Below are 25,996 nucleotides of genomic sequence, written 5' to 3'. Positions count from 1 at the left end.
CTGTCTCAGACATATACTAGTTATTGCAAATAATTGGTTAATTCATGTGAACTAGCAGGCCAGGGAAGCAAAAGATGAGTTCAGTGATGGCCTTCAAGCATCAAGCCATCAGGCCTCAATCAATTTGTTGTCGCTAGACAAATATGATAATACTTTAAAACAACTTGGTGCTGACATGATTAAATTTCATGAAGTTTACATCATTTCACTGGAATGCTGTGAAGATTGCCATCAAAAGTGAAATCTGTAAGAGGAAAGCCCCTGAACACACTGGACTTAGATAATTTTCATTGTCTAGATCCTCTAGACCAGCTAGTTTTCAGCTTTTCATTATGCACACGAATCACAGTAAGACTTCCTTTGCAAAAACCCCAAATTCTGATTCAGTAGACCTAAGGCAAGACTGAGAAACCCAGAAAACTAAAGGACACCCTGATAATCCTGCCAAAGCACACCCAGGACCACATTCTACCCTGTGGAGCGTTCTTTCACTCAGCCTGCTCCTCTACCAGTGTCAATCACTGCATCATTTATTCAAATAGTCTAGCCAGGCACCGGTGGCTCATGCCTATAATCCTAGCTACTCAGAAGGCTAAGATCTGAGGATCACAGTTCAAGGCCAGCCCTGGCAGGAAAGTCCGTGAGACTCTGATCTCCAATTAACCACCAAAAAACCGGAAGTGGCACTGTGCCTCAAGTGGTAGAGCACTTGCCTTGAGCTGAAAAGCCCAGGAACAACACTCAGGCCCAGAGTTCAAGCCCCATGACTGAAAAAAATAAAAAAATAAATTCTCAGTCAATCTCTAAGATATATCTTACCTCATAACTCTAAATTTAATAGTACTTACTCAGTATCTAAATATTGAAAATTATTCCTATCAAACTATGACCTGACACTATCTGCTTGAAAGAAAAACAACAAGGACATGACAAGTCACTGACATAGAAAAGCTGTATGTACTGGGAGAAAAGGAAGACTCCATCTCAATTCTGTGATTTAAGGTGATGCACTAAAGTGTTGCTGACATTTTTGTTTTAAAATCCATATTATTCCTTTTCTCTATGAATATGTACTACTTTAACCTAGTTATATTTTTGGTCCATAGATAGCTGTTCTTAATGTCAGTATCAATTATAAAGAATATGAAAATACAAAAACATTATTACTTCTAACTATCACAATAAACACACCTATACAGTCTCCCTAAGGGTTATCTCCCAGGCAACTACAAAATATGTGAAAATGCCATTCTTCAAGGGCTCTGCATTTAACATCTCAGAAAGGTCCAAAAATAACACTGAAGCTTTCCTATCCCTTAGGACAAGAGCAGAACTGGCGCTTTGATAACATAAAGAAAAACTTTTAAGTTGTCTGGCTCTTCATGTGGTTAGATGGTGGATTTTTTTTTTTTTAATCTATGTGAAGAAAAGTGAGAGAGATGATAAGAACTGCTCTTCAGCCTCTTTTAATCACTCATTCTGGACTGTAATCCTGCCAATTGGAAAGACAATTACTCATTCCCTTCACCAGACTTCCTACTATCACACTCAGGGGGACCCACACCTCCCTTCCCCACATCCTGTGAAGGGGAAAAGAGACTCATCAGGGAAGATTAGCTTTCAGAAGCCCATCATCCAAGTGTTAGAGAAGAGAGAAAAGATGTATTTTTATGAAAACACAACGAAGTTTTCAAGATGATAAAAGCTTCCACTAAGAAAAGACTGCCACGCTACGAAAACCAACTGACAAGATTTTTTTGTTTTGTCATGTTGTTTGTTTTTTAATGATGGTTATGCTATTTTATACCTTTACCAGTAGTACATTAGTATTCCACTTCCCACTCATATTTACCATACTTGGTATTTTTTTATTTTTTTTCATTTTTAATAAGCTGTATTGCCTTTTTAATTATTTTCAAATGATTGTACAAGGCTTTCAATTTAACGTGTCCATTTTTTGTGTACAATGTGTTTTAATCAGTGTCACTCCTTCCATCATTCTCCCTCCCCTCCCATCTATCCCATCCCTATCCACTTCAAGTTTTCCAGTTCCCTTCCAAGGTATGCACGCACACTGAGTAGTATTATGATGGTATTGGTCTACCATTCCTCTCTCCATTAGTCCACCTTCCTCTCCTAGCTGCCACCATCCTCAAACAAGACATGTTTCACCTACCTGATTTCATTTTGTTAAACTGTCAGTGAATCTTTCAAAAGGGTTCAGACAATGAGTTTTGCTTGGAACTCTTCCCTAGGTTTATGCATTACAGTGGTTGCAAATCAAACAAGTCTTTTCACTTTTTCTAACACAACCCCAATGTTTTTGTGTTTTTCTTCAATGAACTCATTGAAAGTGAAAGGGAGAATGCAATGCTAATTCTAGTAACACATTTTTAAAACCCATTTTGAAATTGTTTCCTTCAACAACTCTAGTTTAGTTTTAGTTTTTGGTTTTTTTGGGGGGGAAGGGTGGTGTTGTTTTAATTTACACTGTGAGATGAAAAAAACGCTTCACAATGGATCCAGTGAAGAGTTATGTAAATCTTCAAATTATCATACAGGTAGGTTTGGCGCCAAGTTTAGAGAATTTGAAATCACTCATATCTGGAGAAGGAAAAGAAGCAAGCATTCAGTAGAATTATCTTGGTTCCAGAGCTCCCAGAATCACCTTGAAGTTTATCCAAAGAGAAAGTGCTCAGCCTCCAACACTACATCCAAGATGCATATTCAGACTTGCTACTATTATTAAGGCTAATGTAGTACCCCTAATTGTCTCATACAAACTGAAGACTTTACCTTTCAACTTCACCACAAAGACAGGAAATTGGGTTAGAACCTTTTTAGTGAACAATTTAATAAAACAAATCCTCTTCATACTCTTTTTTTTTTTTTTTTTTTTTTTTTTTTGTCGGTCGTGGGGCTTGAACTCTGGGCCTGAGCGCTGTCCCTCAGCTCTTCAGCTCAAGGCGAGCGCTCTACCACTTGAGCTACAGCGCCACTTCCGGTTTTCTGGTGGTTTATTGGAGATAGGAGTCTCACGGTCTCTCCTGCCCGGGCTGGCTTTGAACCCCAAGCCTCAGATCTCAGCCTCCTGAGTAGCTAGGATTACAGGCGTGAGCCACCAGCGCCCGGCCCCTTCATACTCTTTAAACTCCTAATTCTCTAAGAGTCAACACTTTGTGAAATAACTGCTAAAACAAACAGGTATCACTAAAAGATTACCTTAAATAGTTAAGATTGAAATTGACCTAAAGTCTCCCAAAGTTAAGAGAAAGGAAATAAATCATAGTGTGTCAGTCTCACTTTGCATATTTTTTAAAACTATTAGATATATAAAAACAATTCTATTTATCTAAGTTGTGAGACATGGAGTTTTCCTTCATGATTTTGTGTATTTTCTTAGCTATATACACAGCTCTTATGGAAAGAAAGGCTTAATATCGATAATACTTTTCACAGTGAATAGAAAATATAGATTGTTCCTTTTCAAATAAATATATGTATTAAAAAGAAATGGATATCTAAAAATCAAATAAATACTGTGAGCATAGATATTTTAATAGACTTTTTTGAGTACATATTTTCAAGCATGTCGAACTATATTATGCACATAATTCATTTGTCTTCTAATTCACATATATAAATTAACAAATCTCCAAACGCTCCCGTTCTGTGAATTATTGATGTTGTCACCTGCTAGAGACTTAATTCCAAGAAAAATATACGAATCACTACATCAGAAACACAAATCCTTTTGACACAAATTCAATTTTTGTGGCAACAATAATGTATTGACTTAGCTTTATTTTTCTATTTTATGACACTTACTAATGGTGGAGATAAAAGAAATCTATCACTTTTCTTTTATATAAATGTAAATGATATTATGCTATCTTGAGAAAGTTAAGGTAAACATGCATAACATTCTTTACCACCTGATAATCCCTTAATGTAATTGATTACATAATGCCAAAATATAAGAAATAAAACAGGATTTTTCAAGCAAGACATGTCTCATAAACCTATTTTTTTCTACTCTATGATATAATTAGGCTGCCAACCTGTACAAGGCATTACATTAAATATAAAGAGCGCCCATCTCTTTCTTAGATGCTTATAACCAAAGAGCTACAGTAAGGAAGCACAACCAAATACATTATGGCAGAATAAGCCCTACAATAGGTATTCAATGGTGACAGTGAAAAAGCACAGTCCTTACCTTTAAGGATATATACTTAAATACATTTCAATTAACATGCAAATATTACAGCCATGACCCAAGACTGAAGTTAATTTTGTAGCCATGATTCAGGTTAAAATTTGAAATATGCAATCCATTATCCTTCCTAGAATATTCATTCATACAAATATTTACTAAACATTACTACATTTTTGACATAGTATACATCAATAAATAAAAAAATTTTATTTTGTCCTACAGGAATTTATTTTCTGTTGGAGAAACAGCTAATAAACACAAGTAAAATTACAGAAGATAGTGGAGAGTGATGAATAATCTTTAAAGTAAAAAGTAGTATAGTCTATGCACAAAGTTTGCAGGTTGCAAATGTAAATATGGAGAAATTGGGTTAAGTGTAGATCTCACTCAAACAAAGAGAAGCAGGTGAGCTGCAGAGCTGGTAATGCACATATGGAAAGAGGAGTCTTAGCTACAGAGAATAGCCATGCGGAGGAAAGCCAGTATGGTTTGGCAGTACAAAATTTAAGTCAGCTGAAGACAGCTGGCAAGTGAGACCATTTTAAGGACATGAGTAGAGATTCCATGTATATTTTTAGTAATGGTGGACTAACATTCACTATCACCAAGAAATGAAGACCACACTTCAGTATACAGTAAGAAAGGTTGAATTACTCCATTTTCACTTCAGTTCCTAAGTACCTATGAAACAGCTATCTAATATCATTACTACTGCCATGTCATGAGGAATTACATAATTACTACTATACCAAACAACCCTACAAATGAGATATTACCCCTATTTTAAAGATCTGAAAATTGACCTGTTAAAGCTGGCAAGTGACAGGTTGAAAATGGAACTTTAGTTCCATTTTCAGCAACTGTGATCAAACCTCAGAAAAAAGTCACAGTGGAAATGAAGCTATTTCTGAAGTAATTACGGACAAAGAAAATAAAAACTAAACATGAGCCAGGTGCTGGTTGCTCATACCTGTAAACCTAGCTATTAAGGAGGCTGAGATCTGAGGATTGCAATTCTAAGTGTGAGAAAAAGGAACTTTTCTATCAAAGTAGTTTGCTTCCTTTCTGTAATCTTGAGAGAATAGTTTTTCTCAAAGGTTCCTGCTTTGGGCAGTTGGCTTGGCTTTTTCTTGTTAATTACACTTTAGTTACATACATCCTTATCCTGGCACTTTTAAAGACATCCTATTAGAAGCTCCTTGAATTTTAGTTGCATACAGTTAATTAAACCACATCCTTTTCCAGGGTGTGAAACTAAGCTCAGCCAATGTGAGCAGAGGGAAGGGGCTTGCTGGATTACGGATAAAAAGGGACCAGCCTGCCTGCCTGTTCTGTGTGATTGTGTGCCAGACTTTTTTTCCCAATGGCACACCCCTCTACAGAAGTTGGTGTCTTTATTTCTAACAAGGCAGCCCAGCAGGAAAGTTAATAAGACTCCTACCTCCCAATAAATCACCAAAAATCTGAAAGTGGAACTGTGGCTCAAGTGATATAGTGATGATACAGTAATACAGCCATGAGCAAAAGCTCAGAGACAGCATCTAAGCCCTGAGTTCAAACCTCAGGACCCGCAAAAAAGAAAAAGGAAAACTGAAGATGAGCAGAATCTGTAAGAACACACCTTATTTTAGATGAATGAATATAAAGACCTGAGGAGGGAGTAATTTTGGTAAATTAGTGAACTCTAAAAATTACACATATTTGCTCTCTCACTTGTGTAACAGGGAATCTGGTGCACGAATAGTTGCTTTTATAAAATACCTCATTTACAGTTTTTGTTTTAAGCTGAAAATCTTGTCAGATAAGGCAATAGCTAATTTAAAACACAAAAATGTTTAAATACTATGTTTGAACTTTGAAAAAATAAGCTATTATTTTTATTTTATTTTTACTTATTCTACTACCTATATTAAAATAATAAGTACATTCATTATTCTTTTATCAATTAAAAGGAGTGAAAAAGAAGATAGATATTTACCAAGTCAACATCTGAAAAATGGGAGAAAAAGAATATAACTTCAGCTTTTATATGTTGTTCCAATATTATGCATATAATGCATTTCATATTTCTTTTAGTACTATTAACCAAGCAGAATATATAGTCTCTGAGCATCCAAGCTATCAAGTCACCATGGCAGGTCTGGTCCTTATTCTTGACCTCTTTTTTAACATTAATGTATATGGTTGTTAAAAGCACAGTAGTTGATGTTAATCACTGTATCTTGAAAGCACAAGTCAAGTCAGCTGGAGTGTGGGGAAGTCAGCAGCTCATGCCAGCAGGCAAAGGAAGGCACCTAAAAACTTAGTGAAAATTACTAAAGATTGTGTATCTTGCAAAAATATAAAATGAATTCTCAAGTGCCTGTTTTGTTGATGAATGGTAGTTCTGAGGCTATGAAAGTGCATCATCTTTGCTATAACAAGATGTTCACATTAGAATGCAAGAATAACCCTTTATGTCATTGGAAAGCAATCTATAAGAAACATGAATGTAAATCCATGTTTCTCAACTAAAAGAGAAATATATGTATTACTGCCTAAATTCTCAGCATGTGTCCTCTACTTGCACAGAAAAGGCAAAATAATTGGGGAAAAACAATCATTTTTAGAAAATTGAAGAGCCTGGTTCTTAAATTGTCAAGATTTAAACAAAAAAATTAATAAACCTGTCCAACAGTACACTTGGTACCTGCTTGAAACTAGAGGCTCAAATAAGGAAATGTTCCTTCCTGCCATGCATTGGCATTCTAATAGGGCTAACAGAAACTTGATTCTGTGAGGTACAGAGAGATGAATGCTACAACAAACCCTGGAACACATTCACATTAAGCACTGCAAAAAGGACACTGGACAGACTAGATGAACAATAAAAGAAATACTTTCCAAAAAGGTCTTGTTTGTGTTTATTTGTTTTTTTAAAAATCCCAGGAAACAGCTAGAAATGTGTACGAATGAACAGATTTCAGATAGAAGTTGAGAGATTCAGGTTAGAAATATGAGCAAACTAAGATCATTAAAGGGATTGAGCTTCATGATCTTTAAAGTATGGATGGTGGAGGAAGAAATGAAAGGGATGTGTTAAGCCAGTTCTACATGCACACTATGTCTCCCCTAAAATTCTTGTAGTAGCAATGTGGTGGATGATATCGCATAGGTGGAAGAACCCAGCACAGGAAACCAATTAGGAAGCTACTGCACGAATCCAGTAGAGACAGAAGATGAATGAGGTCAGGGACAGTAAGGACAGAGAAGAGGTGAGTGCTATAATAAATACTCAGGAAGCACAATCAAGGTTAGTAAGTAATAATAGACATAAAAGTTAAAGATCAAGAAAATTTTCAAGGGCAATTTGATGCCTTTCACACAAAGAACAAAAAAAAAAAAGCTATTGGAGAAAGAAAGTAATGGGATCAAATTAAGATATTCTAAGTTAATGTCACCTGTGGGCTATTCAAGGCAAATAACATAAAGTAGGGATAGAGTTTGAAGAATCATCAGCTTCTAACTAGCTGCTTTGGTAACATCTAAATTTCAGCTTCATGGAGCTAGTGACTATCAAGATGAACACAAAGAAGTATAACATCCCCATCATCTCAGAAGGTCCTACTGAACATCACTGACTTAGAAAGTAGTAAGAGTTAAAGAAATGGATGCTAGAAGTATAAATCAAAAAGAGAAAATCAAAAAAAAAATGGTTGTAAACCCTAATGAACAAAGAGCTAAAATGCCCAAGGTCTATGGAGTAAAAGCTTTGTATGAAGGAGCTTAAAAAAATCAAGTAAAAGGAAGCTTGACTATCACCCACCAGGCTTGGCAGTTGTTTATCTGCCAAAGCCATTTCAGAGGAATGACAGGAGGCAGTGACAAGGGAAGCAACCACTGGGAGGCAGCTCAATCCCTCTTGACAAGTAAATCCTACTCTTTACTAATGCTATCACAAGAGCAGTAGCAAGCTGAGGTATTCAGTACTTAAGTGTTTAGCTCCCATTATGACACATCAAATCATCCTATCCAATCTGTAAATTCTTATTTCCACAGCGAAGGGGGGAAAAGTAACTTTCCATGGTCACACAGTGAACAAAATCCAAATCCAAGATATAAGCCTGACTCACGTCCACAATCCCAATCAATGAAACACTATACAACATGGACACCCCCACAGCTATGACACATGTTCTTGGTAGTCATGTTCCAATCCTGTACTAGATTATATGTGAGCCTCTTCAAATCAAACACCAAACACTATGCTATACTGAGTGAAAAAGAACTCAAATATATGTAGAATAAATGAAAAAAAAAAGTCATAGAAAGTAGCTAAAAGGGAAGGGAAAAGAACATGGTAGGCTGTCGGGAGCCAAAAGGGAGTCTCTCAACATGTTAGGCTTGACTATCTCACTGGAACATCTTGAGGCTGAGTTTACAGAATTCGACCTTTTCACCCTGCCCTAAGCAAACACCCTGCAGCTGCTACGGCCAATGAAAAAGCTTCCTTAACGGCCAATGAAAATGCTTCCTTATTCCAAACGTATAAACACCCCTGTGTGAAAAATAAAATTTGCAGCTTGATCAGCATCCCTGTTTTGCCGTCATTCTTCGTGTCTCTTGTCCCTTCATTCCTTCTGGCTTAGGTTCACCACCCTCGTTGACGTCCTGCGGGTCGGGACAGTAGGCAGAATCAAACTTAAGTTGAAGGGAGTAGTTGTTGGGTTTTTTGCTTTTTCTTTTAATACAGAAATTATCTCCTTGTATAGAATGAAATACTCCATGTGGAATAGGGTTCAGTCCAGAACAATGGTAAAGGAATCAATGTAGAAAACAAAAACAAAAACAGGCATTTATTTGTTGATACTTCAGGGGAAAAAAATGAAGAAAGAAGCAGGGTACCAGAGCTCACACGTGTAATGCTACTCAGGAGGCAGAAATTCATGGATCCTGGCTCAAAGCCAACGCAGGAAATAAAGTCTGTGAGACTCTAATCTATAATTACCCACAAAAAAAAAAAAAAAAGGTGGAAGTGAAGCTGTGGCTCAAGTGGTAGAGTGCTAACATTGAATACAAAAGCTCAGGGACAGCTCCCAGGCCCAGAATTCAAGTCCCAGGCCCCAGGATTTCCCCCCCCCCCAAAAAAATAAGAGGAACTGTGAACATAAAGTGATAAAGCACTACAGCAAGTTCAAGCAGCATGGACTCTATTTTGACTGAAGAAGATATGCAGATGAGCGCTGAAACTGGATACCCATGTCTAAGATACTTTAAGCGAACCCTGTGGTAAGTTCCTGGGAGGAGGGTTGTGGGTTCTTCGTACATACACACAGAATATCACTACAAGAATGCAGAAGCAAATGGTGTCATCACAGTCTCTCTGGGAGAAAGGGGCTGGCTGTCTGGGTTAGAAGGAAGGTTTACTTTATTACACTTCATACTTCTACATCCTTAGGGATTTTTTTAAGAAGTGCTGACATTACTTTATCAAAAAAGAAAAGCTATTTACACAGATGAGGTAGCATGATAAGGTTAGCATAAATGCTAAGAGAAGTGGAAAGGTGACGGGTGAGCTGGCTCAAAGTCAGAACCGTACAGCAACTGCGTTCACATCCATCAGGCCCTTCTGTTGCACTTCGGGTGAGTTCACAACCTCTCTCAGCTCCATCAGGTGCAAAACAAGATTGGAGAGTGCCTGCTTCAAAGCAATGGTGAGGAGTAAGTGACTAAAGCAGTGCCTGGCCCACTGCAAGAACTGAGTCAATGCAGCTCTTGTGCCAACCTTTACTCCCTAAAAGCACGGAGCAATTCACATATCTGGAAGGGTTTCCACCAGTGTTTATCTATTAGCCTAATTTAGTCACAGAAAAGCCTGTCACATTGCTTCAAGTGAGGAAGTATGAGGCTACTGAAGCAGATGAGAATGCTAAAGGTCAGCTTTTTTTTTTTTTTTTTTTTGGGTCGGGTCATGGGACCTGAACTCTGGGCCTGGGCGCTGTCCCTCAGCTCTTCAGCTCAAGGTTAGTGCTCTACCACTTGAGCCATAGCGCCACTTCTGGATTTTTTCTTATTGCTTATGTGGTGCTGGGGAATCAAACCCAGGGCCTCAGGCATGCAAGGCAAGCGCTCTACCACTGAGCCACCTTCCCAGCCCCTCAGCTTATTTATTTATGAATAAACATATTTATTACTTGAGTTTGAGGAAGTGAACAGTTTGAAGGCATCCTAGATCCAAGGGAAGGAACTCCAAGGTTACTTTTGTGGAGTGTGGCTTTAGTATGTAGCAAATGTTGGCAATAGAAACCTTATATAGAAAAAGAGGTAGGAGGCTGGGAAGGTGGCTCAGTGGTAGAGTGCTTGCCTTCATGCATGAAGCCCTGGGTTCAATTCCTCACTACCACATAAGCAGAAAAGCCAGAAGTGGCACTGTGACTCAAGTGGTAGAGCACTAGCCTTGCGCTGAAGAGCTGAGGGACAGTACCCAGGCCCAGAGTTCAGGCACCACGACAAAAAAAAAAGAAAGAAAGAAAGAAGAAGAAGAGAGAGAGTGAAAGAGAGAAAGAGAAAGAGAGCAAGAAAAGAAGAAAGAAAGAAAGAAGAGAGAAAGAAAAAGAGAGCAAGAAAAGAAGAAAGAAAGAAAGAGAGAGAGGGAGGGAGAGAGGGAGAGAGGGAGGAAGGAAGGTAAGGAAGGAAAGAAGGAAAGAAGGAAGGAAGGAAGGAAGGAAGGAAGGGGATTTGGGTATATCAATAACATCTACACTTAAATTAATCATGAATGAGTTAATGAACTAAGAGTAATTTGGCATATGCTTTCAATTAACCAAGCGTTCAGATTTCTACTGTAAGCATAACTCTACACCAAGCATCACAGAAAAGTGACTTCCAAAGCTTACAAACAAATGTAAGAAGTAATTAAAATCAGGTGAAGATGACATCAAAGAGAAAAATCCCTCAGAATAGAGGCTGAGTGAAGGTGGAACATTATTTTAATTGAAGGCCATCACCTTTTATAAATAAATAAAACTGTCAAGGTTGAATTTCTGAGTGTGGATTATATATATTCCATTTTTCATGTTCATTTCTCAGGCTGACAAATTTTTTATTAAAAATGAGTTGTAATTGTCATTATGTATTGAATTCTATCCAAGGTTTCAATAAACAAAAACAGGTGAACTCTAAAGTCCATAATTAATGTCACCAATGTATAAATCATTTATTTACAAAAATGAGTGCTACAAAGTTTCCTTTTTAAGACACCTAAATAAATAGCCTAACTAAAAAAAAATGCAATAATTAAGAGCTAAACTCCACATATCCTGGGGAAATAGTTCACAGTAGCATTAGCCCAGTAAACCACAGGATTATGAATCTCATAATCTATTAACTTAATAATAAGGGTTTCAAAAAATCTACACTATAATTCCTTGGAGAAAGCAGTGTCACTTGGAACCACTATTTAGCTATTCCTTTCTCTTTTTTTTTTTTTTGTCAGTCATGGGGCTTTGAACTCTGGGCCTTGGTGCTGTCCCTCAGCTCTTCAGTTCAAGGCTACCACATGAGCCACAGCACCACTTCCAGTTTTCTGAATGGTTTATTGGAGATAACACTCTCATAGCCTTTCCTGCCCAGGCTGGCTTTGAATCTCGAACCTCAGATCTCAGCCTCCTTAGGAGCTAGGATTACAGGCATGAGCCCAGTGAGCCCGGCATATTTAGCTATTCTTTAACTCATCAAGGTCAGACTTGTACCACAACTAAGTGGGTATATACAAGCCTCTCAGCACACATAAAGCCCTGATTTTATACATTAAATTCTAGTCCTTCTCCTTTCCAGGGTTTCAAATGTACCATGACACTCAAAGAAAGTGATATTAGAAACAACTGGTTATTTCCATTGCTGGACATACTTGGCATCTGGCCATAAATTGGAATCTTTTAAAAATCAAAATCCTAATTTAAAAAAATGTCCTGCAAAACTTGATTTCAAGGAATTAAAGCAGAGAGGTTACAGGAGAGAAAATGAGCTTTTCAATCAAATTTATGACGTGTCATTTTTTAAGCTTATTGTCCTATACCTCCAGAGGATAAATATATGAAATGTATATATTTTCTTGTTCACCCAAGAAAATCATTAGAGTCAAAGTAACCTTGGAAGTAAGTCCTTCACTATTGATAAGAACAGACAGATCATTTCATCTCATCACCTGACAAAGAACTAAGGGGGAAACCCTCTTCCTGATTCAAGTACACTTCTAACTTTCTAATGTGTGCTACAGTTTCTAGAACTGTGATCTGCAAAACCCTACCACAAACTTCACAGTTGTACATCTAAATTTAATTTTTTTTTCAGAGTTGTTTTGGAATCAGCCTACACTTACCTTCTTCAGCCTCTAGACTCCATTTCCTTTTGGCAATTAAGCTGACAAAAGGAAAATAAACATACACATATTTTTCTACTATTAAATCTAATAATGGTGACATAATTTCAGCAAAACATCATCATCATCAATCACATTAAATTAATAGTGGTGCTAATTTGAACTTTATTGGTTTTATGGTTTTGTTTTGGATTTGATATGCAAATGTTTTAGCTTTATAGTTGTAAAACAGCCATAAACATAAAGAGTTATACTTAGTTTTACATCGATTCATATATTAGTGACATAATTTTTATTATCATTTAAGTCCACACTGAAATTTCACGTTTTTTTTCTAAATGTGCAGTTGTTTCTTTTTCTTTTTTTTTCCCAGTCATTGGATTTGAACTCTGGGCCTGGGTGCTGTCCCGGAGCTCTTCAGCTCAAGGCTAGCACTCTTCCACTTGGGCCACAATACCACTTCCAGCTTTTTCTGTTTATGTGGTAGTAAGGAATCAAACCCAGTGCTTCCTGCATGCTAGACAAGCACTCCAACACTGAGCCACATTCCCAGCCCAAATTGCAGTTGTTTTCTTTGTAGGCTTTATATATATATATATATATATATATATATATATATATATATATATATATATTTCATAGTTACATGATCCTAATTTTATGAAAGAAAAACATATCCTCAGAAACTTGTTCTAACCACTTGGCCATCAAATCTGCCTGTACCCACCAAAATGTCACCCAGCATTCCTAGACAAGAGATGCGAACAGTTCTGCCTCCTCTGCACCATGAGAAGCCTGGCTCAAAAAAGTTACCCATATTCCCAACACACTGAACTATCAGCGAACATTTTACTACCACTATTACTAAAGATGATGGCAATGTCAACTTAATCCTATTAATGACAAACAGTCTGACAGAAGCAACAATGAGCCAGGGACCATTCAATGTCTGTGACATATTAACTCTTCACTGCACAATAACCCCATTTGACACATGAAGAGAGACAAAAGAAAATGATTAAATATCTGCCCAAGTTTATACTGATAGTAAGTGACACATCTAGGATTCAAGCCCTAAGATTAGCAGACATCATTGCTCAGTATTTATAACATACATTCATTGTAACATACATACATTTGCCTCTTCTACAAACAACTGTAACAAAAAGTGACATGGGTCTCAGAAAAATAACATCTATAACTAGCATTTCCAAATAGTCTCTACCAAGTAGCCATTAACTTGAATGTATCAGCAACATAAATTTATTCCAACTCTTAAGTTTCTCCTCTAATAATGACCATTTTATTTGCTATTTGAGAAAAATTACTCCCAGTGGTAAAGTCTTTCAATGCCATCCTGCTGCTATTGAAGGAAGAGTTACCTTTGTAGATCCTGTTCAAAGTAAGCCCAGGCTTTGATCCTTAATATCCCATGAAGTAAAAGGTTATGCTTAATCTATATTTTATGGATCTAAAAGTCAAATTAGTTTCTGGGATAAACAAGCAAGACTGTGAAGGTAAGCATATTCTCTTATAGTCATTTGATTCCTGGTTTAGAGAATACTATGTGCTGAGTTAAAGACAATTACATTAGTGTAATACGTAGCAGGTTTTTCTAATATTATTCTGCAAGCATAAACAATATATACATGCTAATTTACATTCCATGTAAAAAGCCAATTTTAAATCCAATTTATAAGGCAATAAATATATAAAGATTCTAGGACATAGCAATAAAGTTATGCCATAAAGTAGAGTTAATTCAAGACAACAATAATAAAAGCATGACAAATTTTTAGCATTCCACCAACTGCACAAAGGTGTTTCAGGTAACATCTGTTCAGGAGCAATTGCTAAAAGATAGAGTAGATGAGATGCTAGGTTTCACAGTGTAATAAATGTATGTCAGTTTACTTGCTTCATAATTAAAGGCATGAGTCTTTGAAAAAAAGCAATTAAGCCTTGCTCTAAATCTGAGACAATCATTCCCCAGCCCCCATCTCTCCTTACCCTGAGAAAAGATACATAGCAGTCCAGAAGTATTAAAAACCATATACCATCTAATTTCAGCAGCAAAATGTGCCCCCCTTATAATCCACAGACATTTATTCTTTTGATCAATCATATACTAAAACTAAACAAAAAAATCTAGGTTGATTTAAGAGCTTAGGCTAAATTCATTTTGGCTGTATTATTTTGCCCAAATTAACCAATCTCTGGGCCTTGGTTTTTCTATCCATAAATAAAAGGAAAAAGAAAGAAAGAAAGAAAGAAAGAAAGAAAGAAAGAAAGAAAGAAAGAAAGAAAGAAAGAAAGAAAGAAAGAAAGAAAGAAAGAAAGGAAGGAAGGAAGGAAGGAAGGAAGGAAGGAAGGAAGGAAGGAAGGAAGGAAGGAAGGAAGGAAGGAAGCTCCCTCCCCCTGCTACATCTTATTGGGAAAGATAGAAAAGAAAGAATGTCTGGGGAACTTAGAGTAATTTCTTTAAAAAGTGACTATTAGGTTGAATTTTGATATGAATAAAATTCAGGTGCCTGAGGTACCTGAAGCCTTCCTCTGAGGACACTACCTCAGTTCTTGACAGTTTAACTCTGTCACAATATAAGGTACCAATTAAGCTGAGGATTCAGTAAAGAAATAACTTTGAGAGGGGAAGGGGACAATACAATACTAAGCTCTATCTTTTCTCAGCTTTCTAGTAACTACAGAAATGATGTATCAGACAAAACAATAAATATGGATTGTTATTGCAGTCACTGTTTATTTCTAGGTTGTAATCTGACTGTTTTGTACCTCCCAAAATATTCAAGATATCCAATGGAGAGATTTAAATGGATCTGATGATTCTCCTAAGACTTTTCAATGTGGTCATGCTTATTTCCTAGAGCAAGTGTAACATACTATTACACATTGGTGGCTTAAACATCAGAACTTCATTATCATAGTTCTGGAGGCAAAAAGTTCCAAATCAGTTTCACTAGGCCAAAATCAAAGTGTTGGGGCAGAGATGTTACCCATCTTGGACTCCAGGAAGACTACCTCCAAATACCCAAAGCAGTTAGGCAAAGATGCACAAAGCTCATCCAAACTGCTCTGGTTTTAATTCTGTTTCAGCTCCCGATACAAAAAAAACTAAAGTTCTACAATTTTGTACCTCTTCTTATCTCAGAACCAGGAATATCCCCAATTCTACATTCACTAAAAGTATTACTTTAATCCTAGCTACTCAGGAGGCTGAGATCTGAGGTCCATAATGCCACAACAGTCTGGGCAGGGAAGTCCGTGAAACTCTTTTCTCCAATTAACAAGCAAAAAAGCTGAAAGTAAAGTTGTTGCTGAAGTCATAGAGCACTAGTCTTGAGTGAAAACTCCAAGGGACAGTGCCTAGGCCCCACATTCAAGCCCCCTACCAACACAAACACACACACTCTCTCTCTCTCTCTCTCACACACACACACACACACACACACACACACACGCACACACGCAGTAATAATAAAAATAAAATCATTACTTATTGTCTTGGATGAGAAATGGAGAAATATAGATTTAAACCCCAGCTGATGGCTCCAATCTATCAATCTAACTGTTCCAGAAGAAACCACCATTTGAAGCCAGCACAGGGAAGATAAATCTGTAAGACTCTCTTCCCCAATTAACCAGCAAAAAGCCAGAAGTGGAGGTGTGACTCAAGTAGTACAGCACCAGCTGTCAGGAAAAATAAAAAACAGCCACATGAGACCCTAGGCCTTTTTAAAAAAAAAAAAAAAAAAAGGACTCAGAGCTAAAACCTAGAATTGGTATCCAGTTTATTGAGTCTACTGAATTCTATCTACCTTCACAAAGGGTTCACCCCAACACCTGCATGGTCCTCACAGCCTCCTCCAACAGTACTGTCTTCCCTTACTAGCAATCCCAAGTACCTTAATACTCAATGCTTAATAAATTTTCTACTGAAACCAATCTGGTTACTTCACTAACAGTCCAAAATCAGTTGATAGTGCAGACAAATTACTATGTTATTACACTGGGTCAATTGGTCAATTTCAACATTTACTTATATTTCTGCGAGAGGTCCTGTGCCACAATCATTGTTACATATCCACCAGTGACTTGAAGTCCAAAAGCGTCCTTCAATAGAAAACACAGATTTGTCTGTTTTATCAGGACTTAACATAAAAGCAGGATTTCAGTGGGGAAGAGAGTTCTTGTTTTCTTAAGCTGATACAGGAGTAAAGTGACCAGTTTATCACAGTCCTAGTACCAGTTGGCAGCTTTGGAGATGTATGCAGAATAATGAATACAGAATACTGAACTAATTATTCCCATCCTTGTCACACTGCCATTCTAAGATCTAAAAAATAATAATAAAGCAATTCTAAGATCACACTGAGTGAACAGAAGAAGTCATGCTAATATCACTTCATCTGGATTCAGAAAGGGCCAAGAACTGACTAGACATAAGATAGCAGATGAACTACAAAACTATCACTACTTCAGGCACTGCTAGAATCTGTGATTGTCTCAAAGATTACCATCTTTCCCTCAAATGAGAGTTTCTGGGGTAGAATACCAGGAGCAGTAAGAAATAGGTACATGGGGAAAAGCCGTTTAGAAAGCAACCTGTAGCCTGGCACCGGTGGCTCACGCCTGTAATCCTAGCTACTCAGGAGGCTGAGATCTTTGAATCGCGGTTCAAAGCCAGCCCGGGCAGGAAAGACCGTGAGACTCCTATCTCCAATAAACCACTAGAAAACCGGAAGTGGCACTGTAGCTCAAATGGTAGCGCGCTCGCCTTGAGCTGAAGAGCTAAGGGACAGCGCCTAGGCCCAGAGTTCAAGCCCCATGACCGACAAAAAAAAAGAAAGCAGCCTGTAGATTGAAATGGTTTCTGGCCTTAGGCCAGAAACAGATTGGTAAAACCAAGCCTAAAATTCCAGCCTGTCCCAAGAATCTCATCTCAAAGGCCCAGGGCAGTGGCTCAACCCTGTAATTCCACCTACTCAAGACACAGAGATTGAGAGGATCAAAGTTTGGAGCCCAAGAAATATAAACAGTTCTGCAGTACTTGCTTTGGCAGCACATATACTAAAATTGGAATGATACAGAGAAGATTAGCATGGCCCCTGTGCAAGGATGCAGAGCAAATTTGTGAAGTGTTCCATGTTTTTTACACAGGATGACCATTGCAATAATGTTACTCACAAGACACTGTGTTGGAAATGAACTTTGCAACTTGGGTGGGGGGTAGTAAGAGAAAAACAAAGGAGGGGGTAACAATGTTCTACAAGAAATGTACTCATGATCTTACTCATGTAACTGTAACCCCTCTGTACAGCATCTTTACAATAAAATAAAATTTAAAAAAAAAAAAGTTCTAGAGACCCTGCACTGCGGCAAGTAGGTGAGACATGGGGATAGATGCCTGTGATTCCAGCTACAACAGAAGCTGTAGATAGGAGGATCATAGTCTGAATCTGGCCCCTGACAAAGACCTGACCCTACCTGAAAAATAACCAAAACAAAAGAAAAAGGAGGACTGCAGCTGTGACTCAAATAGTAGAGAACTGCCCAGCAAACACAGTACCCTGCCCAGAGTCAAACAGCAGAATTACCAGCTCCTCCCCTGCCCACATAGAATGCTTACAAAGATCAACAAGCAAGCAGAGGGCAAGCCACCATGAAGTCAAGCTAATGAGAACAGTACAAAGTCTGAATACACCAGAACTGTCAAAAGCAGTTAAATAGGAAAAGTCTAAGCAGGTAAATTAACAAGAAACAAAATACTGTCAAAATATCCAGCAGATCTTAAATAATGCAACTGGAAATTAACAAAGTAAAATTACTAAACTCAAGTACCCAAAACTTATACATATACATATACATATACATATACATATACATATACAACATATTAGTAAGACATGGATAATGACAGAATGGATGAATTGGAAGACAGACCTAAAGAAAATTACAAAGTAAGCAACATTATAGACGTAACCTACATTAATTTTAGATATCACTATAAGTCTAAACTACTTCTAAATTAACTATAGTCATGATTCAAAACAAACCCCACCTACAAGCACAGCACTTTAGATGTGCGTATTCCTTATAGAGCTTACATTATTGTCTTAGAGGCATCATTTCATCGTTACATTCCTTTTAAGAAATGTCATGCTCAAAAGCTATCTACAAATTCAATGCAATATCCATCAATATTCCAACATCATTCTTTAATGAAATAGAAGAAGCAATCCAGAATTTCATATGGAATAACAGAAGACCCTAAATAGCAAAAACAATTCTTAGCAGGAAAAACAGTGCTGGAGGGATCAATACCAAACTTCAAAAAACTTCAAACTCTATTATAAAGCCACAGTTATAAAAACATATTGGTACTGGCATATGAACAGGCCTGAGGGCCAATGGAATAGAAGACCCAGAAATGACCAATGGCCACTTAATCTTTGATAAGGGAGCCAAAAATTGGGGTGAAAGAAAAGTCTCTTCAACAAATGGCACTGGCAGAACTGGCTATACACATGCAGAAAACTGAAGCTAGATCCTTACAAATCACTCTGCACCAGAATCAATTCCAAATGGATCAAAGAGCTCAATGTAAGATCAGATCCCCTGAAAATATCACAGGAAGGGATAGGGGAAACACTAGGGCTCCTTGGCACAGGTCTAAGTTTCATAAGTAAAGATCCAGAAACACAACAAATCAAAGAAAGTCTGGATTGCATTAAACTGCCAAGCCTCTGCATGGCAAAGGACAAAAGCCCACAGAATAAGAGAAGATTTCCAACAGACATAAGGCTATATACCTAAAATATACTTAGAGTGAAAAAAATTAAACTCCCCACAAGGAAATCCTCAAAGGAACAACCAGCCCATTAATAAGTGGGCTAAAGAATTAAAAAGAGACTTCTCTGGAGAGGAAATAAGAATAGCCAATGGAGACATGTAGAAATGCCCAACATCTCTGGCCATAAAAGAAATGCAAATCAAAACTACATTGATTCCACCTCACCCCAGTTAGAATGGCCATTATCAAGAAAACAAATAATAATAGATACTGGTGGGGATATGGCCAAAAGAGAAACTGCTGGTGGGAATGGAAACTAGATCAACCACTCTGGAAAGCAGTATGGAGGTTCCTCAAAAGACTAAACATAGATCTCCACTATGATCCAGCAATCCCATTACTGGGCATTTGCCCAAATGATCACAAACAAGGCCACACTAAATCTACCAGCACAACTATGTTTATCGCAGCATTATTCTCCATAGCTAAGATATAGAACCAACCCAGATGCTTTTCAGTAGATGAATGGTCACGAAAATGTGGTGCATATATATACAATGGAATTCTAAGCTTCTATCAGACAGAATGACATGGCCCCATTCGTAAGGAAATGGAAAGACTTGGAAAAAATTATATTAAGTGAAGTAAGCCAGACCCAAAGAAATATAGGCTCCATGGTTTTCCTCCTTTGTAATAATTAGTATATGTCTAGGATAGTCCTAGCAGAGGATCACAATGGCTCAATAGCTATATACATATAACCATATAAAATGATGCTAATAAATGATCTCCATGATACAGAAACAAGAGGTTTTGTGTGTGTATGACTGAGTGTGTGTGTGTGCGTGTGCGTGTGCATGGGCGTGTGTGTGTGTGTGCGTGTGCATGGGCGTGTGTGTGCGTGTGCATGGGCGTGTGTGTGTGTGTGTGTGTGTGTGTGTGTGTGTGTATGGTTTTTTTTTTCCTTTTTTTAGTGTACTGTTTGCAGGTTTGGTGTTTTTGTGTGTGTGTGGTTTGGTGTTTTTGTGTTTTTGTGTGGGGGGGAGTTGTTTTTTTTTTTTTTTTGTCTTTTTTTTTCGTCTTCTGGTTTATTCCCTGTGGTCACTGTTTCTGATTTCGGAACTCTTTGTCTTGTATATAAGTTTATCTGACTTGAGGAAGGGAAGGGGACAAAGGGTGAACCAATGCAATAGCAACACTCACTAAACACTACATTGCAAATGAATTTTAAACTTGGGGAAGAGGAGAGTAGGGAGGGAGGGAAAATGGGAGAAAACTGCTTGAAAAGAAATGCACTCATTACCTTATTTATGTAACTGTAAACCCTTTGTACATCACCTTTACAATAAAAAAAAAAAAAGACTGTGAATGACCAACAGGGAAAACTGAAGAAATTAAAGAAGGTATTTAAAAAATGGAGAAATTCTGTGTTCATGGAATATGTAAGAATCATTATTATTAAAATGTACATGTTACTAAAGTGACCTGTACAGAAAGAGAAAGAAAAGAAAGAAAGAAGGAAGGAAGGAAGGAAGGAAGGAGGGAAGGAAGGAGGGAAGGAAAAAGAAAAAAAGAAAGAAGGAAAGAAATGACATGCTATGGCCAACATTTAAGTCTTTTCTTTTTTGAGTCTCCTTGTCAGTAGTAACAGAAAATCATACATCTACTCTGAACCATTACAGTTAAAAATTAATTAATTAATTAATTTAAAAAATGAGATTGATATGCCCAAAAGTAGGCTATAAAAGGAAGAAAAGTCCTCAAACCACTGAATTCTTCTCATATTAACAGCATTTTTCATTGCTAAATTAACTTTCTCATGTTCATTCTTCAAACCACTCAAAATAACAATGATCAAGTATAGACAACAATTCTACAAAATGTCTCCATTTTGATGCTTAATTTAGCATAATTAATCCATACTATCCCTCATTTTCAATATTTGATACTTAGCAATTGGTTCACAAGCAATTATTTCCTTAATTTGTGAGTCATAACTTCCATTATTCAAGTTCACTTGTCCACAACAGCAGCGAATGCTATACTATGGCCTTAAAAAATAAAAAACAAAAACTGGTTTTCCATACTAAGTATAATTATAATGGAAGGGTCAGTACTAAAATTTCAACTTTGTAGGATTCATATCAAAACTGCAACTCATATATAATTTACTTACACACAAAATGAAACAACCATCACTCTCTTCTTTAACTAGCTGATATCATTTAAAAACAAACTAAGATGTAGTATAGTCAATACATACCGTTGAGTGTTAATGGAAATAAGCAAACTGAACCTGAGTAACGAAGTTTCAAGTTTGAAATACTTGCACTTCTTTCCAAACTAAACAAAACATTCTTTAGCAGTGACTACCAGCCTGCCAAGTTTCAAAATGAGCTGTTACAACTGGAAGGAAGGAAAAAAAAAATGTATCTATCTTAAAACTTCCTTACTGGGTTAAAATATGCAGCAGAAAGCCTTGCTTACAGCCTATAATCCCAAATACTCAGGAGACTGAGAGCTGGAGTATCCAGGTTCAGAGCCAGACCGGGCAGAAAAGGAGGTCGCAAAAAACAATCAGCAAAAAGCTGGACTGGGGGCGTGGCTCGTTTGGGAGAAAGCCAGTCATAAGTGAGCAAATAAGCAAACGTGCGCGCGCAGGGGTCGGCACAAAACCCAGTTGCCTTTGTCAGAAGACAGAACCGGACCCTGGCCCGGTGGCCCGGTGGGGACCGGAGACTCAGGATGAACAGCACAAAATGTGGGCAAATGCTGGGTGGAAGGACACACCCACATCCCCTCCTCCCAGATCCCGGGTCCCACCCGAGACCCGGACCAGCCCGGCCCCCGGTTCGGACGACACTTACGAACTTGGGGCGCTTCTCCCCGGGCTCCTCGGGGCCGGCAGGGTGCTGGGGGCCCTTTCTGCGCGGAGTCCGGCCGTCCCGGCAGCCGCGCAGCGAGGCGGAGGAGGGGTGCGGGGCCGCCGCGGGCGCGCCGGAGGCAGGGGGCTGCATCCGCGGCCGGCGTCGCTCCATCCTTCGTGGCGCGGAGAGAAGGCTCAGCTCACGCGATCCGGGCGCCCGAGGGTCCCGGAGGGTTCGCTTTCCGCCCCGCGACCCAGGTGGTCAGACCTGCCTAGCCCACAACCGCTGCGGCAGAGTCCCGGGCCAACACATCCAAAATCTCCCGCCACTGAGCTCAGCCCTGGATTGGCCAATCACGGGCTTCAGAGGGTCAATTCCCCGACAGGGCACCGCCCCTTCCGGAAGAGTTCGAATACAATTGGCTGTCCTGCCTGCCTATTCTCTGCTATTCCACCCTTCAGGCTGTCCTAGCTTCTCGTCTTAAGGTCGCAGAGAGAAGTCAAGTTGGGAGAACTAAAATGAAAGTCAACTCCCTGGGTGCGTTTGGACTTCAGAGAAACATTTTTCTTAAAACTCAAGGGCAGTGGCTTGGTAGAATGCTTGCCTAGCATGCATGAGGCCCTGGGTTCAATTCCTCAGTACCACGTAAACAGAAAAAGCAGGAAGTGATGCCATGGCTCAAGTGATGAGTGCTAGTTTTGCCCAAAAGCTCAGGGACAGTGCCCAGGCTCTGAGTTCAAGCTCCAGAACTGGCAAAAAAGGAAAAAAAAAAAAAAATGAATGCAAACTTGAATATGGATCTGGGAGTCCGTGGTTCGTGCCTGTAATCTTAGCTACTCAGGAGGCTGAGATTTGAGGTTTGAAGCAAGCCTGGGTTGGAAAATTGGTGAGATTATTTCCAATTAAGCATCAAAAAATCAGAAGTAGAGATGGAGCTCAAATGGTAGAGTACTAGCCTTGAGCAAACCATCTCAGAGACAGCTTCCAGGCCCTGAGTTCAATCCTAAGTACCAAACCAGGAAAAAAAAAGTGTTTAATGTAGGAGGAAAAATCCAGTGTGCCAGCTGTGCTGCAACGTAAAATTATTCATTAACGCTCTTGCTGGTGTCTAGTTGGAAGCTAGGATTTGATTGCCACTAGGAAAAGTATATTCATGCTTACAGCAGCAGCAGAAGAGAAAATAACACCCAGTGGACAGAATGCTTAGAAAGGATGTTACTGTTTTTTACAGAGTGCTAAAGACTTAGTTACTTACCCAGAAGCTGAAACATGTTGCTGGCAGGGAAGGTTGGGAGGAGGCAGGACATACAGAAGGAGGAAGGGTGAGCAATTCCAGTCATTCAGTGTACATTATGTAAAACTTGAGTTATATAACTTCAGGTTAGGTATGGGATGGGAAAGATGGGGGAGAATGCTGGAGGTGATGACATGGTTCAAAATGCATTGTACTCAAAGTCTGACTTTATGGAATCGAAGCCCCTTTGTACAACTACTTAGTAAAATTTAATTAATTAATTAATTATACTGAGTTAATGCCTGCAAAGTGTTTCAGTGCTGAGTATTTGCTCTGACATAGTAGAAGGGTCCCCAAAAAAATCAACCTGACTAAACCATACCTTAAAGATCTCACAGTTGAATGTGGTTTATGAATATTCCAGCAAATAACACAGTATTGTAAATGTTCTTGCAATTTCTTTGTTTGTTCATTTTACAGAGTAAATCTGAAGCAGAAGATCTGGAAAGGCAAAAGGCAGAATACAGGGCAAGAGAGTGGCAGGCCAATCCAATAAAAGGCATTCTATGCAAAACAAGGCCAAGAAGGGTCAAGAACACGGACCTGACGTAGCTTCATAGGCCTATAATGAACAAACCAAATGCTGCAAAACTTGTTGCATATATGCCAAAGGCCAAGCAATAAACTAATATAGTTTTCTCCAACATCAGTGTTCATTTTCTACTTTTCTACTTTTTCTTTTACCTATTTCCTTAAATTATCCATCTTCTGACAGTATGAAGGTGACATAAGCCAAGATTCTGGTAAAGACACACTATTGATTTTGGTACAAGAAACAACTAGAAGTTCTTGAGGGAGATTATCACAGAAGTTTAGAAAGATGGGCCCTAGTTCCAAGTAAATCATGCTACGGCTTTTTTGGTTTTGATAGTTTTGGAGGGCTTTTTTGTTTTGTTTTTAGTGATTGTTTTTTACAGATTCTCTGTACCAGTTTCTGTCTTCAAAGAGCACCTGATCTTTAGGGTACTGTCTAAGAGTTCAACAAGGTTAGGCAAGCTAGCAGTACTTATTCTGTTTCATGACAGACCATGGTATGTTTATCCTTCCACTGACAAGCTATGCAATGTTGGACATGATCTTTACCTTTTTTTGCTTCTCTTTGCAAAAGGTGAATTAAAATTATAATATCTACCAAAAACGGTACTTTTACGCTTTATGAGACATCATATATGAAGCCCTTCCACCCAAGTATCTTCCAGTCATAGAGCAATCAATACTTATAGTTGAAACAAGTCAGATTTACTAAGTAGTGGGGACAGTTCAGTAATTGTGTATTTTATCAATCTTATATAAGAGCATGACAGCTCAAAGAACAAGGCTAAAGTTGTCATCAATAACTCAGGAATCATTCCTATGTAGGATGGAGGAATCTGAGGTGGAAAAAAACAAAATTACAGCAAATTTTGTGTAAAGATCTTATGGACATAACAGCAACACTACATTCTACAATTTACTACGAGCATCCAGATGAACTGAGCAAAGGAGTTTGGCTTTATCAACAACAAAGATGCTGAGGAAGGCAAAAGAGTGAACAGTAGATTGGTCATCTCAAAGCTTCTTTCCCCGTAGGGTTAAAACAGAGGGAACTTTCAGGCTTGCTCAAGGAATGTGGTTCCTTTCTGATTAGTTGGTATGAAACTTCTGGTATTTTTAGAAACTAGTCTGTTGGGACCCAATCTTAATGTTAGGACCCAGTGAGCCTATGTGACTCCACCCTGGTTTAAATCCATCTTGTTGTTTACAAGTTTAGGAAAGATGTAGATTGCAAGTCTCTGATAATAGAGCCTAGAGGCTAGGTGGACACATCAGTAAGGAGCACATATGTAACAGACCCCTATCAAGGAATGCAAACCCCACCTCCCTCTTCCCCACCAAACCCAGGCACCAAAACTGACCAAAGTGGTAGGCTAGTTTAAACAACTGCTTAGGGTAAGTTGTAACCTCATTGGTCACCTGCATGTGACCAGCCTAAACCATATGGCCTCTTCCCCATAAAAGTTAGCCCATGTTAACTGGGCTGGGTTTGCTCTCTGCCAAGGCGACCCTGACCAATCAGTCTGTTTCTAGATGCTTGGCATGAAATACAGCTTTGCCTGACTTTCGCTTTGTTTCAGTCTCGTTCCTTTGATCACAGACCCCAATATTGGGGTCCATGTCAGAATAAAAGCTAACTATATAAAGCTAAGCATGAGTGAGTCCATCGTAGTTTGGAGTGATCTGTCCAAAACTAAACAGACCATGATGGCTTTCCATGAGTTTATTTAACATTAGTATTTTATTATTTGCAAATTGACTTGTTTTTTGTTTGATGACATGAAATTAGGAAGTGGTCATGTTTTGTCTCATTTCATCATGGTCACATAATGAGTTGGATTTTGTAAGATGCTGTCCATTAAGAAAGCATGACTAGGCTTTGAGTGCCAGGCTCTTACCTAGCTGTGGGTGTCAA

The 25,996-nt window shown here is 38.4% G+C and overlaps 1 protein-coding gene and 1 non-coding gene across 2 annotated transcripts in view; one reads left to right on the top strand and one right to left on the bottom strand.

The window, feature by feature from the left end:
- Positions 1-22,525, bottom strand: part of Diaph3 (diaphanous related formin 3) — a 450,161-nt gene extending 427,636 nt beyond the window's left edge. The window contains exon 1 of the mRNA XM_070002884.1: positions 22,254-22,525. Within this exon, the coding sequence (XP_069858985.1) occupies positions 22,254-22,424 (171 nt within the window). The 5' untranslated portion in view covers positions 22,425-22,525. The remainder of the gene's footprint in view (positions 1-22,253) is intronic.
- Positions 17,640-17,746, top strand: LOC138814407 (U6 spliceosomal RNA). The gene has a single exon (XR_011367986.1). It is a non-coding gene; the product is annotated as a U6 spliceosomal RNA (small nuclear RNA).
- Positions 22,526-25,996: the final 3,471 nt, after the last annotated feature.

This window comes from Dipodomys merriami, unplaced genomic scaffold, assembly GCF_024711535.1.
Source record: "Dipodomys merriami isolate MVZ:Mamm:240054 unplaced genomic scaffold, mDipMer1.0.p SCAF_6, whole genome shotgun sequence".
In the NCBI taxonomy this organism is placed as follows: Eukaryota; Metazoa; Chordata; class Mammalia; order Rodentia; family Heteromyidae; genus Dipodomys; species Dipodomys merriami.
Note: the sequence above shows the minus strand (reverse complement) of the source record. Positions and strands in the feature narration are given on the sequence as shown.